General features: G+C 45.8%; 1 protein-coding gene across 2 annotated transcripts in view; it reads left to right on the forward strand.

Moving 5' to 3' along the window:
• LOC147725896 (uncharacterized) overlaps positions 1–24,710 on the forward strand; it is a 187,641-nt gene that overhangs the window by 52,949 nt on the left and 109,982 nt on the right. For both annotated transcript variants that reach the window (XM_086962814.1, XM_086962815.1), the window contains exon 2: positions 2,987–3,213. In XM_086962814.1, the coding sequence (XP_086818940.1) occupies positions 2,987–3,213 (227 nt within the window). The remainder of the gene's footprint in view (positions 1–2,986; positions 3,214–24,710) is intronic.

Raw genomic sequence — 24,710 nt, forward strand, 5'->3', positions numbered from 1 at the left:
GGGTGTTGTGGGTTAGTCTTACAGTTCTGATAGTACTCCTCACTCTCAATAAATACAGTGCCTCAGCACTATTTTTCTGAAATCAGCTCAGTTCTTTACAGGTGATGGCACATTTGGAATCTGGGGGATGAGCTGTCCCTAACACTCAGATTCTTAGCCCTCCTGACTGCCTCTGTGCTATTGTCTCATTTATATATATCTATATAGATCCATATCTATTTTTTTGTCACAGTTTTATATAGCGCAGACTTGACCTGAATCGGTTATCCAAGCGCTTTGCATAGCAGCAGTGGCATTACATGAGGACACATATATATTTGCATGAAATTGTTTGGTTGTCTGTACTATTTACTGTTTATGCAACGTCATTAGTTGCTTTCATTGAAGAATGTAAGTGTTAGTTTGCCCTACACAAATCCACTCAATCAGTTGACCTGTGTGGCAGTCGAATAGAAGATAGAGGGGATATGCTTAGGTGAAAAGAACAACACTTACAATTTCAGGCCACAAAAACTGCCGAAATTTACCTTCTACAATGAACGCCACTAATGAGATGCCGAAAGAAAAGTAAATAGTTGAGGTAACCCAATGAACTCCTATTTTGAAGAGTGGTCAGTATTGCTGGTCTTAAAGCCAGCAGAATGCTACCATTAGCAAGTATTTGCAATGCAATAGGTCTCACATTTGCGAGAGTTTAAGCTATTGCCATGCCTTTTATTTATCTGTTTTGCTAATTAACACACAAATAAAAGGCATTATCATTTACTATGCCAATAGCTGAAACTCTTGTAAATACAAGATCTATTTCACTTCAAGGAAGCGTCCGCCATTGTCCTAGGCTGCTTGGGAAGTGAATGTTGCAAGTAAGCATATCATGCCTACAGTACGAGAAACTCATTAAAGAAAATAGAGCTTAAAGACTAAATAAGACATACCGTTTACCACCATAAGCAAAAGGGCCAGTCCTCATGGGAGGTTACAAATCAAGACAAGGCGGTATTAAAGAGGGACTTAACAAGCCTATTAACAAATCGGAAGCCAGCATTTACAAAGGACAGAAGTAAAATGGCCAGTCTTCATGGGAGGTTGCAAATAAAGATAAGGCTGTACTAAGGAGGGACTAGCAAGCCTATTAACGAATCAGAAGCCAGCATTTACAAAGGCCGACACAAGCCAATGATAAATATGGGCGGAGAGTGGGTGGAGCTGCAACTCCATATTCAAATACAGCATGCCTTGCAGAGCAGCGCATGGGCTGACCAGGCTCGACCTAAAAATGGCACTGTCACAAGGGTAACCCTGAAACTGGACTCCACGGATTACCAGTTATTAAATACTTCCTGACAATGCGACCCTGAAGGTAGTATCGGGCAGCGCAAAACTATTTTTAATTGAAAGATACTTCAATGAGTTTTGCGCCTGATGCCAAGATTTCAATGTAACCAGCCAGCAAAGGTCCAATGCCTTTTGGTTGATAAAAAGGATACCATGAAATGAGGGGGGGTCGTGGAGGTCATCATTTTTTAGATGTGCAGAGCTTCAAAACTTCTAGTCTAAACCAGAAAGCACTATGCTTTATTATTGTGACCAAAAGCCACTTTGCATGGCATTAATGGCCAGCTTTGACTAGCGCCTGCCCATACAGCAATTAATTCTCCAGTTACGAGCAAGACAGATTGGCTCCTTCACTGCTTGCTCTTCTCAGATCTTTGACTTTTCGAGAGGGACCACACTACATGGGCGTTTATAGATGTAAACCGGTGAACAGTCACTATTACAGTGATTCCATATGCAGAGTGCTGCTCCTCAGATGAATGATGAATCTGCAAATTGTGAAACCAAAATGCCCGATGTGCGGGTCAAACACAGAAAAGCCACCAGTAAGGGCAACAAGGTTTTGAATGTAATGTTTGAATTAATCTCAGCCACTAGCAATCATTCTGGCCACACCCTAGTCCAGAGTTTTTCCCCCACCATACAACTCAGTTTGGACACAAACTTAAGCAAATTAGTCTTGGCCCTGCTCTAGTGGGAACAGTCCAGCCCGAACTGCTACGCCAGGTCCTCCCTGAACTGGAACTCAAGCAACCTATGACTGGTTTCACCCCTATTGGGGCTCATCAGCCAGGTACAGCTTGACTCCAGTGGTGCAGGACCCAGGGCTGGGCATACCCATCACTTAGGGTGTCAACTGCAGCAATATCAAGATGATGGATAAAATGCTTGGAGTAGTCTCGAACATTCCATCCTCAACCTTTTTGTGTACATTTTAGTGTGTCACCACTAAGAGCAAGGCAGCTGAGATTGACATGCCTTCTAATCTTGAGCAGTAGTTGACTCAAGTGAAGAATGTCTATAGCAAGACCTCGGAACTGGACTACAATGTGGAAAAAATGCATCTTTTTATTTATGCAAATTTCCCAGAAAACCTGCATTGCCTATCCATTGTTCAAAATTAAAGACATTTAACTCAATAAAAAAAAATCCTTCAGGATTGAGAATCACGTTTTACTATCAACTACAAGAATAAGGGAATAAATTAATTTTCATTTCCTGCTGAAAACCCATGGCATAGCCCAGGAGACACAAGTCCATTGTAGAGTATCTGTGAGACGGTTAACGCAACTCTTAACTGCAGGGGACTTGTGGAGGGTTTTCAAGATTGGCCCGATTTCCTTGAGCGCTATTGCCTCTGCAACCATTGTCACAGTATATTCTATAATATTTCCAGTGTTTTTACTTGGAGTAATCTTGTATGTTACTCCTCAGATTTGAGGTTGTATTGTACAGTCAAAGTTTGTGATTTCGTATGAAATTGGGGACCTGACCGTAACCTACACATGCATTGTTCTCAAATTATTTAACATGTGGTCTTGTTATTAAATGCGGCGGAAATCTGTTTTTCGTAAATGTCATTGTTATGGTATTAGTTATGGAATTTGGAGTCTTGATCATACTATGAAATAAGAACCCACTTTTTTTTTAGCGTTGAACAGATTAAGGACCGGTGGCAGAAGCTGAAACTAAAGTACTGGAAGCTGAAGAAGATTCTGGAGACCAGTGATGCCACAGCGCCAGGCCTCCTAGCTGACTTCCCATATTTTGATGAGCTGGAGCTCCTGCTTGGAGTGCAGTCGACTGTGATGCCCTGTAAGAGAGAGGCTGACAGCTCTGGCTTGGTCAGCCCAGTGGAATTGGAGGATGGTACTCTTGGTAAGTCGTATCTTGCACAGTCAATAGACTAGTGACAGAGTGTTGTGGAAGTTTGTTGTAAGACAGGCCTTTAAATTGGAGATGTTGTTTTTTTTAATTTATTTATAAATTGTTTTGTTTACAACAAAAAATAACCTTGAACAAGTACAACCTCGAACGGCAATCATGTTTTACAATCATATAGCCATTCTTGTGCGCGTGCCACTGTGCAGTTGTTTTCCTACTACAATCCTAGATAGCTACTTTTCCTGATCCTACTCTGAGTGTTTCTGCTGGCAAGTTACTCAAAAAATCATTCCATAACTACTTTTTTTTCTACACATTAAGCAGTGAAAGTTTTCTTATAGGGAATATGCATGGATGGATATTGGTATCCAGGCTGTTGTACTATGTGTGCATGCAACGTTTACACGCCTACTGATGACATAGGAAAGAAAGTTGGGAAAGAATGCCCAAATGTTTCAACTCTTCCTAGCAACTCTGCTTAGCCTCAGTCTTTGGCTTCAAAAACTTGAAGGTGAAACACATTTAAAGTCTTGCTTGTGCACAGGAACTGCTCCCAGCACCTGTTTTTGCCTCAAGCTCTGCAGTCCTTTCTCTTCCCGTGGCTGAAATGCTTTATTTTTAAGGGTCGCAATTGATTTATTATCACACAGATCACTACAAAATGACTGATATTACGCACAGCAATAGCCCGTGCTTGGAAAGTGTAGGCTTTAGCTCCTTGAACTTGACATGTGCTGACCTAGAGCAGTGCAGGTGGAAGCTATCATGGCACAGCGCCTAACCTTTCAACTTCTGTTATTTCTGTCTGGAAGGTTAATTCTCCCCACCGCCAACATTACCAAAGAGCATGCAGTTGGTTAGCTAAGCAAACAAGCTCTCCCTTAATATGCACCAAAACAGCACGTATTCACATCGTCTGACTCATTAAGGCAGAGACTCCACTGAGCCACACGATCTCTCCAAAGGCATAGCAGAATAACATACAAGAATGACATTACTGTGAGTACATAGCCAGTCCACACACTACGCAGTACCCTAGCTACACCCTAGGGGACACCCTCGTCCTCGTCCTCCGAACCCAATCCCTGCGTTGAAAAAAGCTTGTCGCTCGCTCCTTCAGAATCGCTGTGGGAAGTGTGTCCCGTCCCCCCAATCCTGCAGCGCACATAACCCGCCAGGCCAGTAGGTCATCCTGTAGTTTTACATCCCTCCTGCTGCTCTGCATATGTATCTCTTCGGCTAGGGACCATTCCCTCACATCTCTGAGCCACGTGGGTATCTCCGGGGCCCACTGACCCATCCAGGTGATAGCCACCCTGCGTCTAGCTAGGACCAACATCAATTGCATTAATCAATAGGACAGCTTTTGTTTCTTTGTCCTAGGGACCAGTGCCAACAGGCAGCGCAAAGGCGTCGGTGTAATCCTTAATCCCGTTGTGGCCACTATATGTTCTACTACGCTCGCCCAAAAACTCTGAATTGGCGGGCAGTTCCAAGCCAAGTGCAGGAAACCTGCCCCTCCCATGCCACATCTGGGACAAACATCCTCCCTATCCAGGGAATAGCGCTTCAATAAGATTGGAGTGAGTGAGTTAGGTGCGGTGCATGAAGTAAAAATGTATCAATTTAAAGAGTGCATTACAAGATACCTTCCGAGTGAGTGCACCTATTCGCTTACGTTGCCCCTGGTCGAGTGGCGTACCTAAGTCCGCTTCCCAGACCACCCACGTCGGTGGGACCGGCGGGGCTGAGTCCCGACGCATAGCAGCATATAGTAGGGAAATAAGTCTACGGCCCCTGCCGCAAGACAGTAGGATATTCAAGGTGTGAGTCATTGGGGGTGCCTCTGGATATTGAGTCCAAAGTGACCGCACTACATTGTGCAGCCCCTGATAATGCAGGTACTGCCCTCTGCGAAGACCGAAGGTGGTCTCCGCCTGTTCGTAGGTCAGGAAGGTCTCGGTGGGGTACAGGTCGGCCAGAGTTTCACAGCCCCCCTCGCGCCAGGCCCGGAAGGACATATGTTGTTCCATCATCACCATGGGCACCAGGATCCAAATCGGTAAAGGGTGCTGTCCGCAGCACCCTCTCCAGGAATCGGTGCCAAATGCTCTTCGTGTGCCTCACGACGTAGGGCAAAGTCTCACTTGCCCCCCTGCCCCGCATCAGAGCCTCCCGTAGCTCCAGCACCGTTGCTCTGCCTGCCAATAGTTGCGTCTCCAGGACGTCCGTGTCTGCGAACCATCTAGCAGCCGGTAGCAGCTGCGCAGCATAATAATACAAATCAAAGCGTGGGGCCTCTAGGCCTCCTTCCTCGTATAAGCGCACCATTGTATGAAGGGCCATTCTACTACGCCTGTCTGCCCAAAGTAGAGACGTAAGGAGCATATTCAGAGTCCGGAAGACTCTAGGGGGAAGAGGACACTGTGTGTTCTGAAGTATGTAAAGGGTCCTAGGCAACATCACCATCTTAGCGACGGCCAACCGACCCATGAGCGATAACGGCAGGAGGTCCAGAATGACAGAGCGCTGCAGGGACTTAATCACCCTATCAATATTGCAGGCCAGTGATTGCGCCTCAGTCGAGGCCACATACATACCCAAATAGCGAAAACTATCTCTTTCCCAATGCAGCCCGAGCTCCGGCCAATCCTCCCGGGGCACCACATCCAGCTCCGACAACGGATAAACCAGGGACTTGTGTCTATTGAGTCTTAGTCCTGACGCATCGCTGAACCAGTCCAGCTGATGAAGCAACACTGGGAGCGCCTCCCTCGGGGCCCTCAGGTAAAACAAGGCATCATCTGCATACAGGGAGATATTACATGTGTCTCCCACTCGTATGCCCCATTGCGTCATCTCTGACTGGATCCGAACGGCCAAAGGCTCAATAGCCAGGGCGAAGAGTAGCGGTGTTGTGTGCCCCGTCCCAGTTGCCACTCCTCCGAACACGCAGTGCCCAGTCGCACTCTAGCTCGGGGGGGGGGGGGGGGGGGGACTGATATAGGATTTGGATCCACCGGCGAAAATTGGGGCCCAGACCCATCACTCGGAGGACCTCCTGCAGGTAACCCCAGTCCACCGCATCGAGCGCCTTGGCGAGGTGAACGGACACAATTACCGTCTGCTCTTCCGTCCCCCGGACCTCGTGTGAGATGTGATTTAAGAGCCGCAGATTCATGGCGGTGTTACACCCTGGGATAAAGCCGCATTGGTCCGGATGGACCAAATGTGCCATATGAGGTGCCAGACGGATGGCCAATACTTTAGTCAAGATTTTTACATCCGTGTTGATCATGGTGATCGGGCGATACGCAGAAGGGTCGAGTTTGTCCCCCCTGGTTTAAGGATCATACAGATCTCCCCAGTGGACATGCTCCGTGGGAGCGATCCGTTCTCAAAGGCCTCCGCAAAGACCTGTACAAGGATATGTGACAACGTGTCCCTGAACTCGTGATAAAACTCCGGTGGGAATCCATCACTTCCCGGTGATTTTGCATACGGCAGGCGAGCCAAAGCTGCCCGCACTTCACTCAACGTCAGTGCCAAATCCAGGTCCTCCTGGTCCTCTGTGGATAGGGATGGCAGGGGCAAGCCCTGCAGGTAAGGGGAATAGGAAGCTGCAGAGACGCCTGGGTCTGCCGTGTACAGCTGCTGGAGATGGGACCTGAGGGCCTCGAGCATGGCACCCTCCGAATGCACCACATCTGTTGTTTGAACAAGAAAATCCTGTCACGTTGTAAACTAATTTTCTTATTCATTTCAGATTAAGTAGTCACAACTAAGCCTTTTACTCTCCACCACCTTTATGTTCATTATTGCAAATATTTATTTTCTGCTTTCCAAAGCACTGACTTTACAACCCATGTCAGCTCTGGGCACGTCAACGCCGATGCTAATTTCGCAGCCTTAAGACGCGGCCGGATTGTCCAGTCTGACCTCGTATTGCATTGCTCCCTAGGTGTTGCTTCCCACATTTAGACTAGACTTGCTGCAGCTTAGACAACTTTCACTGCATTCCCTTTTTAGGACTGACTCTGATAATGCTTTTGACCCGGGTGAGGAGTTCATTCAGCGCTAACAAAATGACAATTAGTATGAGGATTTGCAGGAGGTTAGTGTCCTCGATACCTGTATGGAGATGGCTTTTTATTTCTCCTCCTGGACTTGCCAGAGAAGAGCTCACTTCCTTCGCAATGGTGATGAGGAGGGCGGACAAAGTTCTTGACCGCCAGCTCCTCACCGTAGAGGTTAAAACAATGTCTTAATGGCAGTCCTCCAACCGAGCGAAAAGGTCTGCTGAGCCCCTATTTCTCTTTAATGAGTCACGGACAGATACTTTATTAAGGGCATTAGCCAAACCTTCGTCTGGCCCCAGAGTCAATAGACTAATTGGCAGGCGTCCATTGCCCTGCTCTGGGCAACCCTGCTTTTTTCGCAGCACCCCTCGCCAGAAAGCCTAGTGGTGCAAGTTTCTACCAGCTGCTCTAATCAAACTCATTTCCTACCACTCCCCCCCCCTCCCTCGCCACTTGGGAGGGAATCTAAGAGAGCGGAAACTTTTGCAAATGTCTTTTCTTCTCTTCAGCTTGGCCCTCCGATCTGACAATACCAACACGCCTTTTGGGATTCGGAGGCACAAGTCCTTCCTGGTGTGTCTGAAACCCTTTGCCCTGTACTTTCTCATGCGATCCAAAATGTAGGGTACGATTTGATTTTTCTTCACAGGAACCAGCTCAGTTTTGTTTTTTTTGTTTTTGGCGGCTATAATCTTTCTTTGGAAATAGCTCATTCTATGCATGTGAATTCAACAATCTGCAGCTCACTGCCAGCAATGTTTTTGTCATCAGTTTTAGCCTGCTGCTGCACTTTTTATGGATTTGGATTTGGCTACCTGCAGCATACTTCTGGAGAGATTCTTCATTTGAACTTTTAAAAAGGTACTATTTACTTCTTTCTCAACACTTGTGGAATGGCTCGGGAGCATAAATCGAGCTCCGGTGTTTGAGACTATTTATGGGCCAGGGTGGTCAACATTACTGAAATAGAATGTTTTCTTAATTTCGGAAGTGCCCTAGTTTAATATTGTTTGGGAAGTTTCACAAATATTTGCTTTATTACGTGTTGTTTCAGAATTCTTAATTTTATCTCTTTCTTGCATGTGGTTGTAGGTCTTTCTTTGTCCTGCTGTTTTTTGTTTATTTATGGTATGTGGTGTATGCAGAAGTGGTACTTCACGGTTTTCCTAGTCTAGTTTTTGTATGCTGTATGTGGTTGTGTGGTTAGTGTTGGAATGTGCGTGACGGGTACGCACAAGAGAAGTTGATTCTTTTTGTAGCTTCTCTTATTTTCTTCTGGTTTTCCCCTTTGGATTTTGTTTTTACCTCCTATGAGGTGTGGTATTTAGGGTTTTGCTTGAGAGTCTGGAGTTTATGTGCTCTCATTTGGGTTGTGAGTAACTTAGTTGGTTACTCCACAGGTTATGTGCCGTTTTCTTGGTAGTGGGTGACATAAGTCTGTCTCCCCATTAGTTTTTCTAGGTTTTTGGGAGGTGTTTTCCCCAATAGGGTGGTTATTTGCCCTATATTACTGGTTTTTGTGTCTTTGGGAAATGTATTTTTTCCCAATAGGGAGGTGATTTTCCCTTTATCTTATTTTTCTGTGTTTTTGGGATGTATGTTTTCCCAATTGGTTGGTGATTTACCCTTTACAGTATGTTTCTAGGTTTTGGGGAGGTGTTTCCCCAAATTTTTTTGTATTTTCCTTTGGGAAGGAGGTGGGGTGAGGGTGGTTTGCCTCCGTTGTTGTGTCTGTAAAGTCTGAAAAATCTAGTCCTTGTCTTTATTTAAATGTGTTTGGTGTGTTAGAAGATTTTGTACTTAGATGTCGAATCATTGTGTTATTTGGCTCTTTGTTTCTTAATTTTCTTAACACTCTCTTCGTGCTTTTACATCTTTGCACTTTTACTTTCTTGTGATTTGTTTTGCATGTTTGCTTATTTTACATTTGTTGATTTTGATAAAAGGGGGATGTGTTGTAATGTACATGTCTTGTACATCCTCCCTGTGTTTTCCCCCTGCTGTCCTGCTTGGCCCTTGATGATGTAATTGGAATGTTGGTGGGTTGTTGAGTAAGCAGATGTCAGTTGGCTTGAAGGGCTGAGCAGTGGAACTGCTCCTGGTGGTGTCTCTTGATTATCTCTAATAAAGTTATGATCCTAAATACACCTGGAGACTATGGATCTTTCTTCATTGTAACAGAAAGCTTCTACTACGGCTCTCCTTCGTAATGTTCCAATCTCTGAAATTTGCAAGGCGGCTACATGGCAGTCTGTGCATATCTTTACCCGCCATTATTGCCTAGATTCAGATACACAGGCCGATGCCCAAGTGGGACAGGCCTCGTTGAGAAATGTATTTGCGTAAGTTGTATGTAAAATGTACAATTTTTTTTCATGTCTCTATATATACTTATTTGCTCGTCCGCAAGACTTTGGGTATGAGCTTGCTAATCTATTCATAGATTATGACTATTGATGAGTATCCCCTGGATGAGAAGGATTAGTTACTTACCTGTAATCCTAGTTCTCATCCAGGGGTATACTCCTCAGTCATAAGCTCCCGCCCACCTCCCCTGACGAGCATGATCATAAAGTTATGAAAGGTTACTTCGGATCTATTCAGGTGTCATGCACCTCCAAAAAGAACTTACCCAACTGCCACCTGTGGTGCATCATGGGACCAGGGGGTCGCCTTCAGGTCTTAAAGGCACGGTACCCCTACTCTAATGCCTTAAAGGCAAGGTGTCAGTCTTTCTTTGTTTCTTTATACTCTACTGCAGCCTACTGGCAAATGCCTGCAATTACAGGTTTTCCTATGGCAATAAAGCATTGTTTAATGCAAATGTTTACTGCTCTCTTTCTTCCTTGGGGGTTGGGAGAGTACTACTGTGTTTATGCTAATTCATGTATATATATGTTTTCACATATACATATATATATATTTATATGTATTTTCTATATGCTCTGGGATCCCGCACATAGGCGGGGATTATTCATAGATTATGACTTTGAGTATACCCTTGGCTGAGAACTAGGATTACAGGTAAGTAACTAATCCTGTCTCCCAATGGGCTACAAAAACAGCCCTGGAGTATTCGCTACACGTGTTGTCACTTTGTTAGCATAGCCCCAGATGCATATTCGTATGTTGATAATATTTATCTCACAGACTATGAATTCTGGCCACATCTGTGTCAAGGTGACCGCATAATTCTGTATTTCGCAGATTACGGTTACAAGTTTAATTTTGCCAAGTCTCACATCGCATGTTATGTGCTCCCCTTCTTGGACTACAAGCTCAACAATGAGGGTAGAGGCCTGGCTCCTCATTTCCTGGAGAAATGCGCACAGTTGCAATCTCAAACAACACTGAAAAAACGTCAGTCTTTGCTGGGTTTTTTTAATTCCTGGCCGATTATGCCCAGCGTATCAAGCCACTTTATGCTTTCATACAACCTACTTTTTCAAAAGCCAACTGGTTACCGGAACTCTCTGCTATTTTACTTTCTTTGCAATCTTATTTGCTTGAATCTAAATACTTGTTAACACGTGTCAACCACACTAACCTGGTGATATGAATCGTACCCAGAACAGTGGGTTTCACTTCCTTAACGTACAATGAAGGAGAGACAGTACCAATCGCATACAAGTCACATTTGTACACTTTGACCGAAATGAGGTTTTCAACTGTTGAGAAAGTTTTGACAGCTGTCCAAATGGCGGTTCTAAAAGAGCGCTCTTTGGCACAGGGAAAACACATTTTTGTGGTTACACCATATCCTGCTTTAGAGGCAGTCACAAAGTCGTGTGCCAAATTCAAAAGCTTTGCATCCCCGTTGGATTCCACGGGCTACCTCTTGGACGTCCTCGGATGTCACATTTATCTTTGACACTTCTCTTCAGACACAGGAATTCTTACAGTATGAACATGTTCATCCTCCTCCTCCCTTGTCTTTTTGCTTCATTTGGAAGACTATGCGTGTATTATTTACACCAATGGTTCGGCTCAGCTGGCCATGGTTTCTAAACATGCTTAATCAGCAGCGTGTGCTATAGTTGCTGGTACAATAGTGAATGGAGAATTCAAATGTTCCATAGTGCACACTCGGGCACTGGGAGACTGTACTGCACAATTAGCTGAGTTACGAGCTTTAGTTCTAGCTCTTGAGTTTGCTGATCCAAAAGTTTAGACTCTTATTTTCTGCGATTCTTAATACTGTGTTGAGTCTTTCAATGACAACTTATTCTTCTGGTCTCAAAATGATTATCAAGATTCTAAAGGCAGCACAATTAAGCATAAAACGCTTTAGGCTCGAGTGGCAGATCTTAAACCACGTTAGCCCACTCACACATGTTATACATACTCTTGGCCATCAGCTTGTCGGGGCACACACTGTTGGGAATAGTTTGGCTGACGAAGAAGCCAAATCTACAGTAGCCACGTGTTCTGTAGCAGCTGTTAATAGATCCATGACTAAGATTGATAATGACATCTTGGCAGCGATTGCTGCAACAAAGGAGGGCCTTCATTACCCGCAGGGTTTCCCTTCAAAGTTTTCTTATAAGTTAACTCCTGCACAAGTTCCTTTTGCTAGAATACCAGATGTTGGAGATCGGCTGATTTCCAACGCAGACCGCAGGCACACTTTAATTAAAACCGCACACGAAGGCATATCCTCAGCGCATGCTGGAGCATCTGCTACAGTTTCTATTTTGCAGCAGCGGTACTAGTGGCGTGGATTATATAAATAAACCCGTAATTATGTGCTTTCTTGGGACACCTGTCAACAGATTAAGCCATTGGTGGTTACATGTCCCCTGCAAAGACCGCTTAACATAGCTAATCGGCCTTTTGCATGTGTGTACCTTGATCACTGCGGTCCTTTCTCTTCAGATAAAGCATATAAATATATTTTAGTTGCAGTGGATTTGTGCACCAGATTTCTTTGGATGTGGCCACAGGGCAGTGCTGATGCTTGAATTATCATCAGGGATTTGCGTGTCTTTGTATGGATTTTTGCATGTGGCACCTTTCATTCTGACTAAGTTCCAGCGTTCGCCTCTAAGGCGTACAAGGATGCTATGCGGTCTTTAGGGGTGCTGGTGCAATTTTCGTCTCCATATAGGCCTGAGGGCAATTAGATTGTGGACCAAATAATCCGTAACTGAAAGCAATCCTTGACAGCTAGATTCTTGGGTACTGGCAGGAACTGGCTAACCCATTTGTATGGTGTCCAACGTGCACTTAATAATCTTCCTAAAAGACCTCTGGGTGGGCGGACCCCATAGGAAATGCTCTTTGGCATTAAAATGTTTGTGCCAAACCTTGATGGTCTAGACCAGAGGTCTTCAAACTTTTTGATGCCGAGACCCCCTTTTAAAACCTTTTTAGGGGTAAGGACCCCCTTCCGACAAAAGTTTCTAGAAACTGGTACTCCTCATCTTTTGACAACCATAAATGCGCCTGTTAGACCTCATCACATCCATCCATCATTCATCCACCCACACTTTCACACATCCATCCATCCTTTCATCCTTCCATCCTTCATCCATCCACCCTTTCATCTTTCCATCCATACATCCATCCTTTACCCATCCACCCACCTTTTCACACATCCATCCATCATTCATCCATGCAACCTTTTATCCATCCATCCTTTCATCCTCCCATCCTCCCATCCATACATCCATCCTTCATCCATCCATCCACCCTTTCATCCATACATCCATCCACCCTTTCATCCATCCATCCACCCATCATTCATCCCCCCACCTTTTCAAACATCCACCCATGCATCATTCATCCATGTAACCTTTTATCCATCCATACATCCGTCCACCCTTTCATCCATTCATCCACCCTTTCATCCATTCATCCACCCTTTCATCCATTCATCCACCCTTTCATCCATTCATCCACCCTTTCATCCATTCATCCACCCTTTCATCCATTCATCCACCCTTTCATCCATCCACCCTTTCATCCATCCATTCATCCTTCATCCGTCCACCTTTTCATCCTTACATCCATACATCTATCCTTCATCCATCTATCCTTCACCCATCCACCCTTTCATTGTAATTGTAATTGTAATTGTAACAGTATTTATTAAGCGCGGTTGCTGCCCGCAGGCGTCCAAGCGCTAGGTTGAAGGGAAGTGACTGGAAGGAGCTAGGGTACATATGATTGAGCAAACAGCAGTGTCTTTAGATTTTTCCGGAATGCGAGGAGGTCTGGGTTGGAGCGGAGTGAGATGGGAAGAGCATTCCATAGCCTGGCAGTGTTCAGGGAGAACAGCCTACCTCCAGACCTGGCTCGCTTCACTCTGGGGACAACGGCGAGGAATGCCTCCGTCGACCGAAGGTTCCTCTTAGGGTGATAGGGGGTGACCAGGTCTATGTTTATGGCAGGGCCCGTTTTCCAAAAGGCGCGGTGCGCTAAGCATAGCGCCTTAAAGGCCACTCTCTGCCTCACTGGCAGCCAGTGGAGACTTTTTAGAGCAGGTTTGGCCGACAGGGTACGCGGGATTTTCAGCAGGGTGCGTGCTGCGCAGTTTTGAACAATTTGCAATTTCCTGAGGGTCATCTCCGGGGCCCCCAAGTATAGCGCATTGTTTGAGTCCAGGCGGGATTGGATAAGACCTTGTACTGCCACCTTTTTGGCCTCTAAGGGAAGTAGCGGGAGCACTTTCCTCAGGATTCTAAGTAGGCCAAAGCAAGTGGCGGACAGCTTTTTGGCCTGGGTAGAGAAGGAGAGTTTATTGTCCAGCCATACTCCCAGGCTTTTCACACTTTCCTTGTGAGTAGGGGGGGGACCCAGAGCACTGGGCCACAAGGAGGTGAAAGACACAGGGGAGGTTGGGCCTAGGAGCATGAGCTCCGTCTTGTCTCCGTTTAGTTTGAGGGAGGAGTTGGTCATCCATCCCTTGACGTCCTCTAGGCAGTTTAGCAGGTCAGCTGGGGAGTGAGTGTTGTTCTTCGTGGCCAGCGAGACCACAAGCTGGGTGTCGTCGGCATATGACACGATTTTAATGCCATATGGTTCGACAACACCCGCCAGCGGCCTCATGTACACGTTGAACAATACAGGGCTCAGAGAGGAGCCCTGTGGCACTCCGCAGCTCAGGGGTTTCCTGGAGGACACTGTCTTACCGTCGAAGATCTGAAACGACCTCCCAGACAGAAAGGAGTCAAACCACCTTAAAGCGTCACCTGAAACTCCGATGTTATAGAGACGGTCCAGCAAGGTGGTATAGCTTTCATCCTTCCATCCATACATCCATCCTTCATCCATCCACCCTTTCATCCATCCATTCACCCATCATTCATCCACCCATCGTTTCACACATCTATCCATCCATCCATCATTCATTCATGCAACCTTTTATCCATCCATACATCCTTCCATCCATCTACCCTTTCATCCTTCCATCCATCCATCCACCCTTTCATCCATCCATCCACCCTTTCATCCATCCATCATCCACCCTTTCATCCATCATTCATCCACCCACCTTTTCACACATCCATCCATCATCCTTACATCCATCCATCCACCCATCATTCATCCACCCACCTTTTCTGTGCCTCTCTCATGGGGGGGGGCAGTATCTATCTGCGTCTTCTTTATTCTTTCCCGATCATGGGAGGGCATCTCTGTGCCTCCCTGCTGGGGGCGGGGGACGTGTCACGGGGCCCACAGCTCCAGGCGTGCAATGTCCATTGACCTCAAAGGGCTACACTACAGCCTGTTCCCCCAGCCCCCCTCTGCCCCCCCCCCCCACTTCCCCTCCTCCCCCAGCTCGAAACGGCTTCAGGGACACACACACACACACACACAGCCACACCCAAGTACTTGACAGGTCTTTAGAAGACCTTTTACTTGTTAATGAGGCTTTGATGTTTTTCACACCTCGGTGTGAATTAGGCCTCCGCCGTGAGCACCCTCGATCAGCCCAAGCCAGGAACTGCACTCTCACAAAATCTGCGACCCCCTTCCAAGGACTCCACGACCCCCCTGGGGGTCGCGCCCCACAGATTGAAGACCTCTGGTCTAGACGTTGTGGCTGCTGCCGCAACCTTTGACGTAGATGATCATTCTGCTATGTTACAGAATCCACAAGAGACCCGTGACAGCTACGCAACTGAACATTCAGCAACTGACGCAGAGCAACTGAATCCAGTGGTCGGCACGGCTTCCTAAAGTTTGAGATTTGGCCTAGAGAAAGTGGAGAACAAAAATAATTTGGTCCCTCTTGTTATCATGCACCTGTTCCTCCACTTGGCCTGAATGGTACTCAAAGTTTTTTACCTCCTCTACCTGGTTGCAAAGACAACAGATACATCTCAGTAGACAATGTCAAGTTACAACATCTGGCTGATCCTGAATGTGACTCCTGCTGTTTCCTGTCCCACAATTTCTAGAACTCGAGAGAATATAACATCTTCTTATATTACAAATTACATTGTCCTCGAGATGGTTGCTGACATTGAGCCTTCAACAGTTCGGCCTATAACAATTAATAAATGAATACACGTATCCCACTAGTGGCTCTATCCATGATCTGCCTTATACTCTTTTGCACTGTGGCAGATATTCCTTTGATGCATCTTCCACATCCTCTGGTGGCCCTTCAAAATTATCCATTTTTTAAAATCTTGGTTTAAAATTATTTGGTACCTCCTTGGACATACATTTGTGTCACGAGGGTAGCAGGGAAACGAGCGACCAATGGGGCGACTGGTGGGAAGCCCGGGAACCGTCAACCCCTTTGTTTTCTCATCGCCAGGAAGAAACATGGTCAGGCTTGAATACGGAGCTATCTACTGAAGAGGAAGGTCCCTTTAACTGGGAAGATGCCGCCCCCTCCTCTGATGTCATGAGTTGCCGTCCAATAAGGAGCCAGAGAATACGGAACGTGGGATGCGTCGACACCGTAGGAAGTCTGGAGAGTGAGGAAGGAGAAGGACGTTGGGACTGTGCAGCCGAAGGGAACCCGAGACGACCGGAGAAGACATACAGCCCAGAGGGAGAAGAACCACCAGGAGGCTGAAGCCAGGAGGCCAACTGGAAAACGTATCGCAGAGCCACGCGCCAGGAGGAGCGTGGCTGACCTAGGTACGGGCCAGATTCTCAGGCTGGGTCGGGAGGCGGGAGAAACCGGAGGGCTAAGATCTTGTGCCGTCTACCGTCTCCCCTTGTACATTTTGTAAATATCCCTCCCTCACATTCACTCCTGTCACACCCGCGTCCTCGCTGCTTGTTCACCGGTGCACCAGAGTGAATCCTCACACCCCTCCCCGAGAGTGCTGTGACAACCGGGACAAGTTACTGATTTAGTTTTCTTTGTCTTTACTTTCTGGATACACAGAGTACTTTCCCTGCCTTGACCAGACGAGCAGGACAGAACAACCAGCCCCAAGAAGAGGAGGATTCCTTGTGATATTCTTGTTTTCTTTCTTGTTTGTTTTTCCTTCACACTAATCTACCCACAAGTACTGAGAACAAACTGGCTTCTCATAAAAGACGAGACTATTTGAAAATAAAGCCATCTCTACCCAGACGCACTATTCTTCGTTTTCCTTCAGACCCCGCTACAATTTGGTTGACTGTTTTTCTTTTTTCTTTTATGTCCATTGGATTTCTCACTGTATTTTTTTGAACTCATCAATGGACATCACCTGCCGGAACGCTCTGCTGCAAATTTTGTCAATGGAATTCTGGCCCCACATTTGTCTCCGCACATCATGAAGTGTGACCAGACTCTCGTTAACATTTCAGCATTCCCTGTTTCAGATGGTATTGTTTGGGATAAAGTGGGTTTCCAAATTCATGGTCCTACAGAGCTGATTAACGTACCGTACGTGTTTAGAGTCTCTATGGGTGATGTGGTTACACAAGACATTTGTTCAGATGATTGGGACGAGCATGCAATTCAAGCTTTGTTTTCGTATTTGAAAGATTATGCTGCATTTGATGCTGAAGATTTGTGTATGAATTCTGCTAACTATGCTGACCTTTTCTGTTATCAACATTATGTACATCACTTTATACACAAGACTAGTGCATTACGCCCTGTTGTAAATTACACTCAGTGGGAGCATTGCCCCACGCCAGTAAAGGGCAGCTCGAAAGCATTAAGGAAAAAGTTAACCTACTTTACAGAATTCAGCCTATCCAATCCAGAATCTTTCTATTTCAAAACGTTTTGACTGTTGTTGACAAAAGCATTAATACACTGTCTGCCCGCATTTACACATTAGGTAATATTGTTTCCTCTGTTATTGACATTGTACAAGATAATGTTTCACTGTTATATCATGGTCAAAATCCGTTGCGCTCACTAATGCAATTTGATTGGACTTTGCAAATGTTAAAAATGGGGAAAGTGCCATGGGACTTTTTTGAACACCAGCGCTTTATTTGCCCCATTTAATTTAACAGGCAAACAGCAATTTATGTCCATGAAAGATGCCACTTATACTCTGTTACACATAGAAAAGATAAACCCTTTGCCATTTTCTGTAGTGGAATTGTGATTCCACAGTAGGACATTCGCTAGTTTGTAAAAATATACAATTGCACGGCACTTGTTAAATTTCCGCTCTGAATCTTGCATGCGTGTTCAAAGGAAAACCAACTCCAGCCATTATTCCCAAGTTCACACTGCTTACTAACGGTAGCTATCTTATTGTAATTAACCAAAAAAGCTGCGACTGGCAAGCGGCATTCCTTACGTTGTAACAGTTTCCCAGGGCGTAATTTGTTGCAATAATGTGCTTTTCCCTGCCCCGCAAGGGCCGCGGTATAGTCCACTGTGGCCTTAAATTCCGCAGATTAAAGGCTCTTCTAACGCAACAAGAAGTTGCATTGACTTCTGCACGTGAAACCTTCACGCTCCAGGTGGCGAGTGCGGCTTCTGAGATTCAAACACTTTTAAACAAAAACCTCCCACAACATTTTGGGGAGTTGATACATCTTATTTTCAATGCATCACATACACAAGGCCTTGCTCATTTTTTTAAACATGTGTTTTCTGGCCTTGTGACTTCATTTCAGACTATATTTGCTGTTTGTATTTTATGGAATTGTAACAATGCTGATTATATTGTGTTTATCATTTCTGCTGCTAGTATTGGCCAGTGTACTACACCATAGAGCGCGCTAGTTGAAATAAATATTTTGAACTATACTGCATCACTGATTACTCGCATTGTGGACAAGTATCAGTGACTGAACGAAAGAGCGTCTGGCTCTCGCGAGTCCCAAGATAGGGTTCTGTGTTGTCTAATCATTGGTAGTTTCTCTGTAGACGGCGAACTAGTGAGACACTATAGCTAGTTGGTAAGTGATTTTGGGTATGGATGTAATGGGTCGATACAGCACCTATTTACTGAGTCCTGTTTCCTATGCTTAGTTCTGCGTATGCGCAGAATCCCCGCAACTCTGGGGGATGTATACTTGTGGAGGGTGGGGTGCCCAGCTGAATACTGGGTGCCGTTGGCAGGAGCAGGTTTGGCTGCCTGTGGAGGGTGGGGCCAGACCCTGGGCATACGGTTACTGCACACAGTCAAAGGCCTTGCACAGTGAGGGTTGTCTGCTTGTGGAGAGTGAGGTTATAGAGCCCGACAAGAGGCTAGGCTCTGCGGCCTACCCCAGTGCCACGGCCAAAGGTAGTGTGCTGCGTGGAACAGATGCCATGGAGGGTGGGAACACAGAGCCTTGCCTTTGCCAGAGAACAAGCCCTACAGTCCTATCTAGTTATGCAAGGAGACTGCGTAGCGGGGTTTGTCGTCTGAGAAGGCTTGGGTGTACGCCCTAGCTGAGTAGCACTAGCTTTACATGGCCATAGGCTGTGCACATCAGCCTGTGGTGGGTTGGGTGCAGGACATGGCTAAACACCAGGCCCTTCAGGCAATCCTTGCAATTACAATCCCTCCAGCTCAATTGCTTGGTCTAATGGAGTCTAACACAGTTTTACAAACCCTTCCTTTTTCATGTACATCAACGGTGCCAACTCTCATTCGGACTGACTTGCAAAACAAACATCGTAATTTTTGCCTTTTTTGACACCTTAAAAGTTGGCTCTAAAACAAATATTTATTTTAACAAAGTTTTTTTTTTTTTTCATTTTTATTTTTTGGGATAAAACCAAATTACAACTGCAACACTGGAATAGGATGTGGATAACAAAAATGATTTATTTTCTGCTCATATGCTGGTGAAACAAATCTTGATTTCTTCGCACTCTGCTCCCCAGCAGAGATCACCCGACACAGGGGAGTCCAAACCAGGTTTGGCAAAACATGTGTCACTCAACCTTCTGCTGAAGAGTGTCCTGTGGCAATCTGTTTCCAGGAGTGATAATGCCATGGAGTGATGTAGCTGCTGCCTCTTCATAGTCCCTTTTTTCTGCTTTAAGTTGGTGTTCATGACAAGCATTTAGGTGATTGCCAATAGATATGTTCCACAACGTTTTTGACTTCGTTTTGTTTGGCACATTTAACTTATGTAGATGATGTGTTTTTTTCCAGCAAGGATTGTAAAGAATTTCCTCACAATACTCCTGTGGAGAATTGGAATCTTTGGTCTGATCTTTTCTGTTCTTCTGGCAGCTTCCTCCGGTACTTTGGTTCCAAAAACTCTTAAATTGGGCACATTTTGAAATGTACAACTACTAGAAAGTTACTCTTGGCAAACCCCTTGTTTAGAACAATAAAAAGTAACTAGAACTAGTGATATGTTCATTATTAACATCGCTGATGGCATCTGAAATTACATAATTGATGACCAGTGAGCATGGTGGGGGCGCGAGTTATAGATCGTTCAGTTAACTAAAATTGGTGAATTTAATTGGTTTAGAGGGTTTAGTAGGTTTTGTTTAAACTGACATTTTCCTCTATAAAAAACGTCAATTTACCTATATATTTTAATTTTTAGTGAATGTGTGTGTGTGTGTGTGTGTGAATAATGTGTATATATAATTATATATTTGTGTGTATCATGTAAACTGTAGGTGAAAAATGGCAGTAGCCAGCATGCACTTTTTTTTTTTGGTTAACCCAAGCAGTGTTACCCGTATTTTACATACCACTGAAGAGTCACTGGCGGGTAAACAACATGTAAGCAGCCTTATGTGTTGGTGACATTAGTGTATATATATCAATTTCTGTAGTCTGAAAAGAGGTCATTGAGGATTGACAAATATTAGGAACAAAACATGCCCAAATGATTTGCGTGTCTTTAAAACTGAAACCCATCACCTTCCAGTCTATAAATTTTACAAATATTCTGAGGAAATATGTGCAGGAGCGTAACCTTGGCAGAACTATTGAAGCTCGAAGCAGCTGGTAAACTTTGAGGTTTTATTTATTCCTCATGGTGATGGGCCTCAGCCCTTGGTATTTCTAGATTGTTCCACCCATTTCTGAGTCTCAATGTGTATTTGAACCCCATTTTAATCTTATTTTGTGAACTGAATGTGAGAAGTTGGCCTGGTATATGGTGTTCACTATTCTAGTGATCACCTTGCACCAGTTCTAACAACCCTTATGGTGATGGTTGTAAGTGAACCTTATAGACCAGCTATCCTAGTGGTAGCGTGGACAGAACATTATTAGGCTAAAAGACTCTTGAGGGCGTGTAAAGCCAGCTGTTTTACCATATGTAACCCCTTGAATATCAAATGAAAGGACACCACACAGGATATATATATAAAATATATATGTATTTATTTCTAACACACTCCTCTTAACTCTTTATGAGGTCAGAGGCCAAAGCACATAACAAGAAACTTTCGTTAAGTTGCACAATTTACGGTTAGGCCCTAGGGGCGAAGCAAACCATATATTAAGAAAGTGGTATAAGTACCACGTCACGAAAGGAAAGGCATAGGGAATCGCTGGGGTTACACTATCCGAACCTTAGTTTAGAAGTAGGAGGCCCACAGGCGGCACGTGCGGTGTCTTTACACACACACGGGAGTGAACACAAAGTCAAATGGGAATCTCAAAGTTAGATTTGGAAGGATTTAGGACACTTCCGGTCTAGCTAGGAGGAAACAACTAAAAACCTAGACACTTGGATAGTAATACCCTTGGGAGCACCGAAGTACTCCCGTTACCTCACCCACGGACGGCGGGTGCATAGGTGTGAAGATGTCGGGTTTCGTCGTTGAATTTTATGGAGCATTGAAGAAAGATCCTGCAGGCGACCAGGAGGAAGATGTCCGGGTGGATCCAAGGGTGGATCGAGGATGAAAAGGACCTGAAAGCGGAGGGGACAGAGTCTGGGTCACTAGCCAGTGACCGGGTGGAACCAGGAAGGAACCAGACGACGTCGAGGAGCAATCGGGTGCTGTCTTGAAGCTTGTCTTAGCAGCCACGTCGACCAGGTGCTGGAGACGGGCTGTCCCACGAAGGTTCTCGCAGATGGAGGGGTCGACTTCTGGATTGGAGTCGGCAAGCCTTGGCAAAGGCAACCCACGCAGGATACAACAAAGATTCTGGTGCAGACCAGCAAGGTCTGAGGTGCTTCACCTTTGCAGGGAAGCAAGGGCCAGTCTGGAGCAACCAGACCAGTGAGGTCGTTCAAAAGGATTGTCGTCACAGAGGCTACTAGCCAACGGGCCAGCAACGGGACAACGCGTCGAGCAGAACAAATGCAGAAGGGCCCCACACAGAACCCGTGAAGTGTGGGGGGCTGATCTTCGTCGCAGATGGAGCTCTGGATCGGGGCTTCTCAATCCCCAGTGCACAGCTTCGAGGGTGCCTCAGGAGCTGCACAGGTAGCATGTTGCAGGCTTTTCAAGATGTCCGGTCCAACGTGTCTCGTCGCCTCCACGGATCTTAGCTATGCTGCAGTTGTGAAGAGAGGATCGGAGAGGTCTGGAAGTCTGGGTCTTGTCAGGCTCTGTGCTCGGGTTCCGGCGGGAACGTCGACAAAGCAAGCCGTTGATTTGCTGGATGGTGCCTTGTTGCCCAGGGTGGTCACTCCTTGGCCACAAGGGAGAATCTTCAGTCTTCAGCTTCAGCAGAATGTCGAAGGTCCAGAGTTTCGTTTCGCGTTTATCAGGATCTAAAGTCTTAGGACTTAGCTCCTACCTTTATACAACTAAAAGGGGCTGGATTACTGACTAGGTCCCTCCTGTGGGTGGGACAAGGAAGGGGGGTGGTTACACCCCCTCTCCTTTGTCCAGTTTCGCGCCAGAGCTGGGGCTGGAGTGCCCCAGCAACCGGCTTGAACTGGGGTATGCATGGAGCGCCTAGTGCCCCCCAGGCAGTGTCTCATTCTATTCAGCCCTCCCTGCCCCAATACACAAAGTTCTGTCTGGGGGGGTGCTCGCAACTCCCCAGGCAGGAAACCTATCGTCCAAACCTCCGTGACTGAAAGGACTCCCAGCAGCAGGAGGTCAGACTTGTGTCGGTGGCAGCAGCGTCCATTTTGTGACGCTGCGGCTCTGGTTAACTTTAACCGGGATAGTCAGCAACAACATGTCTTCTCCTTCTAGAAGGGTGGAATGCTACCCCCGTCTTCAGAATTGGAGTGACTTATAGGTTACTATGTGTCTACATATAAGGTAGGTATAGGGATACTATACCTAAGCAAGGGGTGATTACACGACCTTGCCCCAGCTGAGTGATCAGGCAGTTGTGTCAATTTAGGCGGCCAGCCAGGGGTGGCATAATATATGCTGCAGCCCCTGGTAGGCCTTGGGTGCACCTATGCCCTTGGTACCTATGGCACATTATACAGGGACTCACAAGGGTGACCCAACATCCAATTTGGTATGTACCTACAGTACATGGAGTCCATTTTACAGAGAGAGCAGATAGCCTAAGGCCCTGAATAGCAGGATCCCATGCCAACTAATTCGAAAACCAGTTAAACACTAGGCAAAAAAGTTGGGGGTAACCATAGTCCGGTATCCACCTTCCTACACTGAATATTAAGGATTCCATGTGAATAGGGCAGGTACTGAACATGTTTTTTTTTTATAGAATGTGTTTGTTGTTTTCCAGTTTTACATTTGTTGAATACATAGCAAGTGTTATGTTGTACAACCTGTGCAAACATGCAACAAACTGTATAGCCATTCCACCCATTCCCATCTTCTAAAGGCCCCCAGCATTACAAGTCATATGCTGTATACATTCATTATAGGAGGCTCCTTCGTTCCCAATCTCAAGACTTTTCATAGGCAAGGCACATTCCTCCTAATCAGAGCCTGAATTCCCTGAATCCTGCCCTCTCAGCTCTGCTTTAAACTCCTCTATGGAGTCCCTCCATGTTGACAAATATTCCTCTGCATGTTCATCTACTGTAAACCCTCTTAGCCTGACCTCTTCTGCCACAGCCCATTCTTTCACATCTTTGCCCCATCTTTTGGAGTCGGGTCCCCCAGTGGCCATCCAAGACATTGCTACTTGTCTTTTTGCTAGTAATAGCGTCAGTAGTATCAATCGCCATTGCATTTTCCTTCCCTTGCCTTGTTTAAGTATACCCAGTAGACAAGCAGTATGTTCTGACCTTAGTATCACTCCCCCCAGTTTCTTTAACGTCTCAACCACCCAGCCCCAGTAAATGTAAACAGCGGGACATGGTCAAGCTAGGTGTAGAAATGTTGCTGGAGCGGTTTGGCATCTTGGGCATGTATTCGAATTTGTGAGGTCTATTCGGTGTAGCAGCACCAGGGTGACATACGTATGGTGTAGAAAATTGAAGTGCGCTAGTTTAAATTGTGCGGTACATGAGCCTTTTCTTACTAGTTTGCAGGCTTCTTTCCACCCTGTATCCATCATTGGTGTACCCAGGTCTTCCTCCCAGGCCACTCTCGCTCTTGGTTGCTGTTTGGGTGTGTCCATATTCATAGCATTGTACAAGTGGAATATCAAGTGTCTTCTACGCCCCCGCCCCAACTCCAGTAGCGTCCTGAACAGAGCTGAGGATTCTGGGGCTGCCGGGCATGTAGGCTAGATGTCCCGAACTATATTAACAATGCTTGCATAGAGAAAGAATTGACCCAGGCCTAACCCAAAACATTCCTGTGTCTTCTTGAAGATCATCAGCCTGGCATTTGGGAAAAGGTCTGCTAACGTCAAGCATCCCCCCTCCTTCCAGCCAGTTACATCCACCTCTGTAGCCAGGTGAAGAAACACTGCGAGGTCCCAAAACATAAACTCTCTAATCAAGGGGGCGTGTCTCAAAACCACCCGCACAGCTCTTTCCCAGAGTGCAGCTGCATGTTTAATCAAGTAGGGCCCCTCTCCCTGACTCCTCCCTCGGGTAATAGCTGGGGCAAGGTTTTTCCCTTGTGTTATCCATCTGGAGTTCTTTCTCCTAATTGTTCTCCTCAGTCAGCCAGTCTGCTGCATGAACATATCCTGGGCACACGTTTACATTCAACAGTTGATACAATGTTGGAAATATGAT

Source organism: Lissotriton vulgaris, chromosome 3_1 (genome assembly GCF_964263255.1).
Source record: "Lissotriton vulgaris chromosome 3_1, aLisVul1.2, whole genome shotgun sequence".
Classification (NCBI taxonomy): domain Eukaryota; kingdom Metazoa; phylum Chordata; class Amphibia; order Caudata; family Salamandridae; genus Lissotriton; species Lissotriton vulgaris.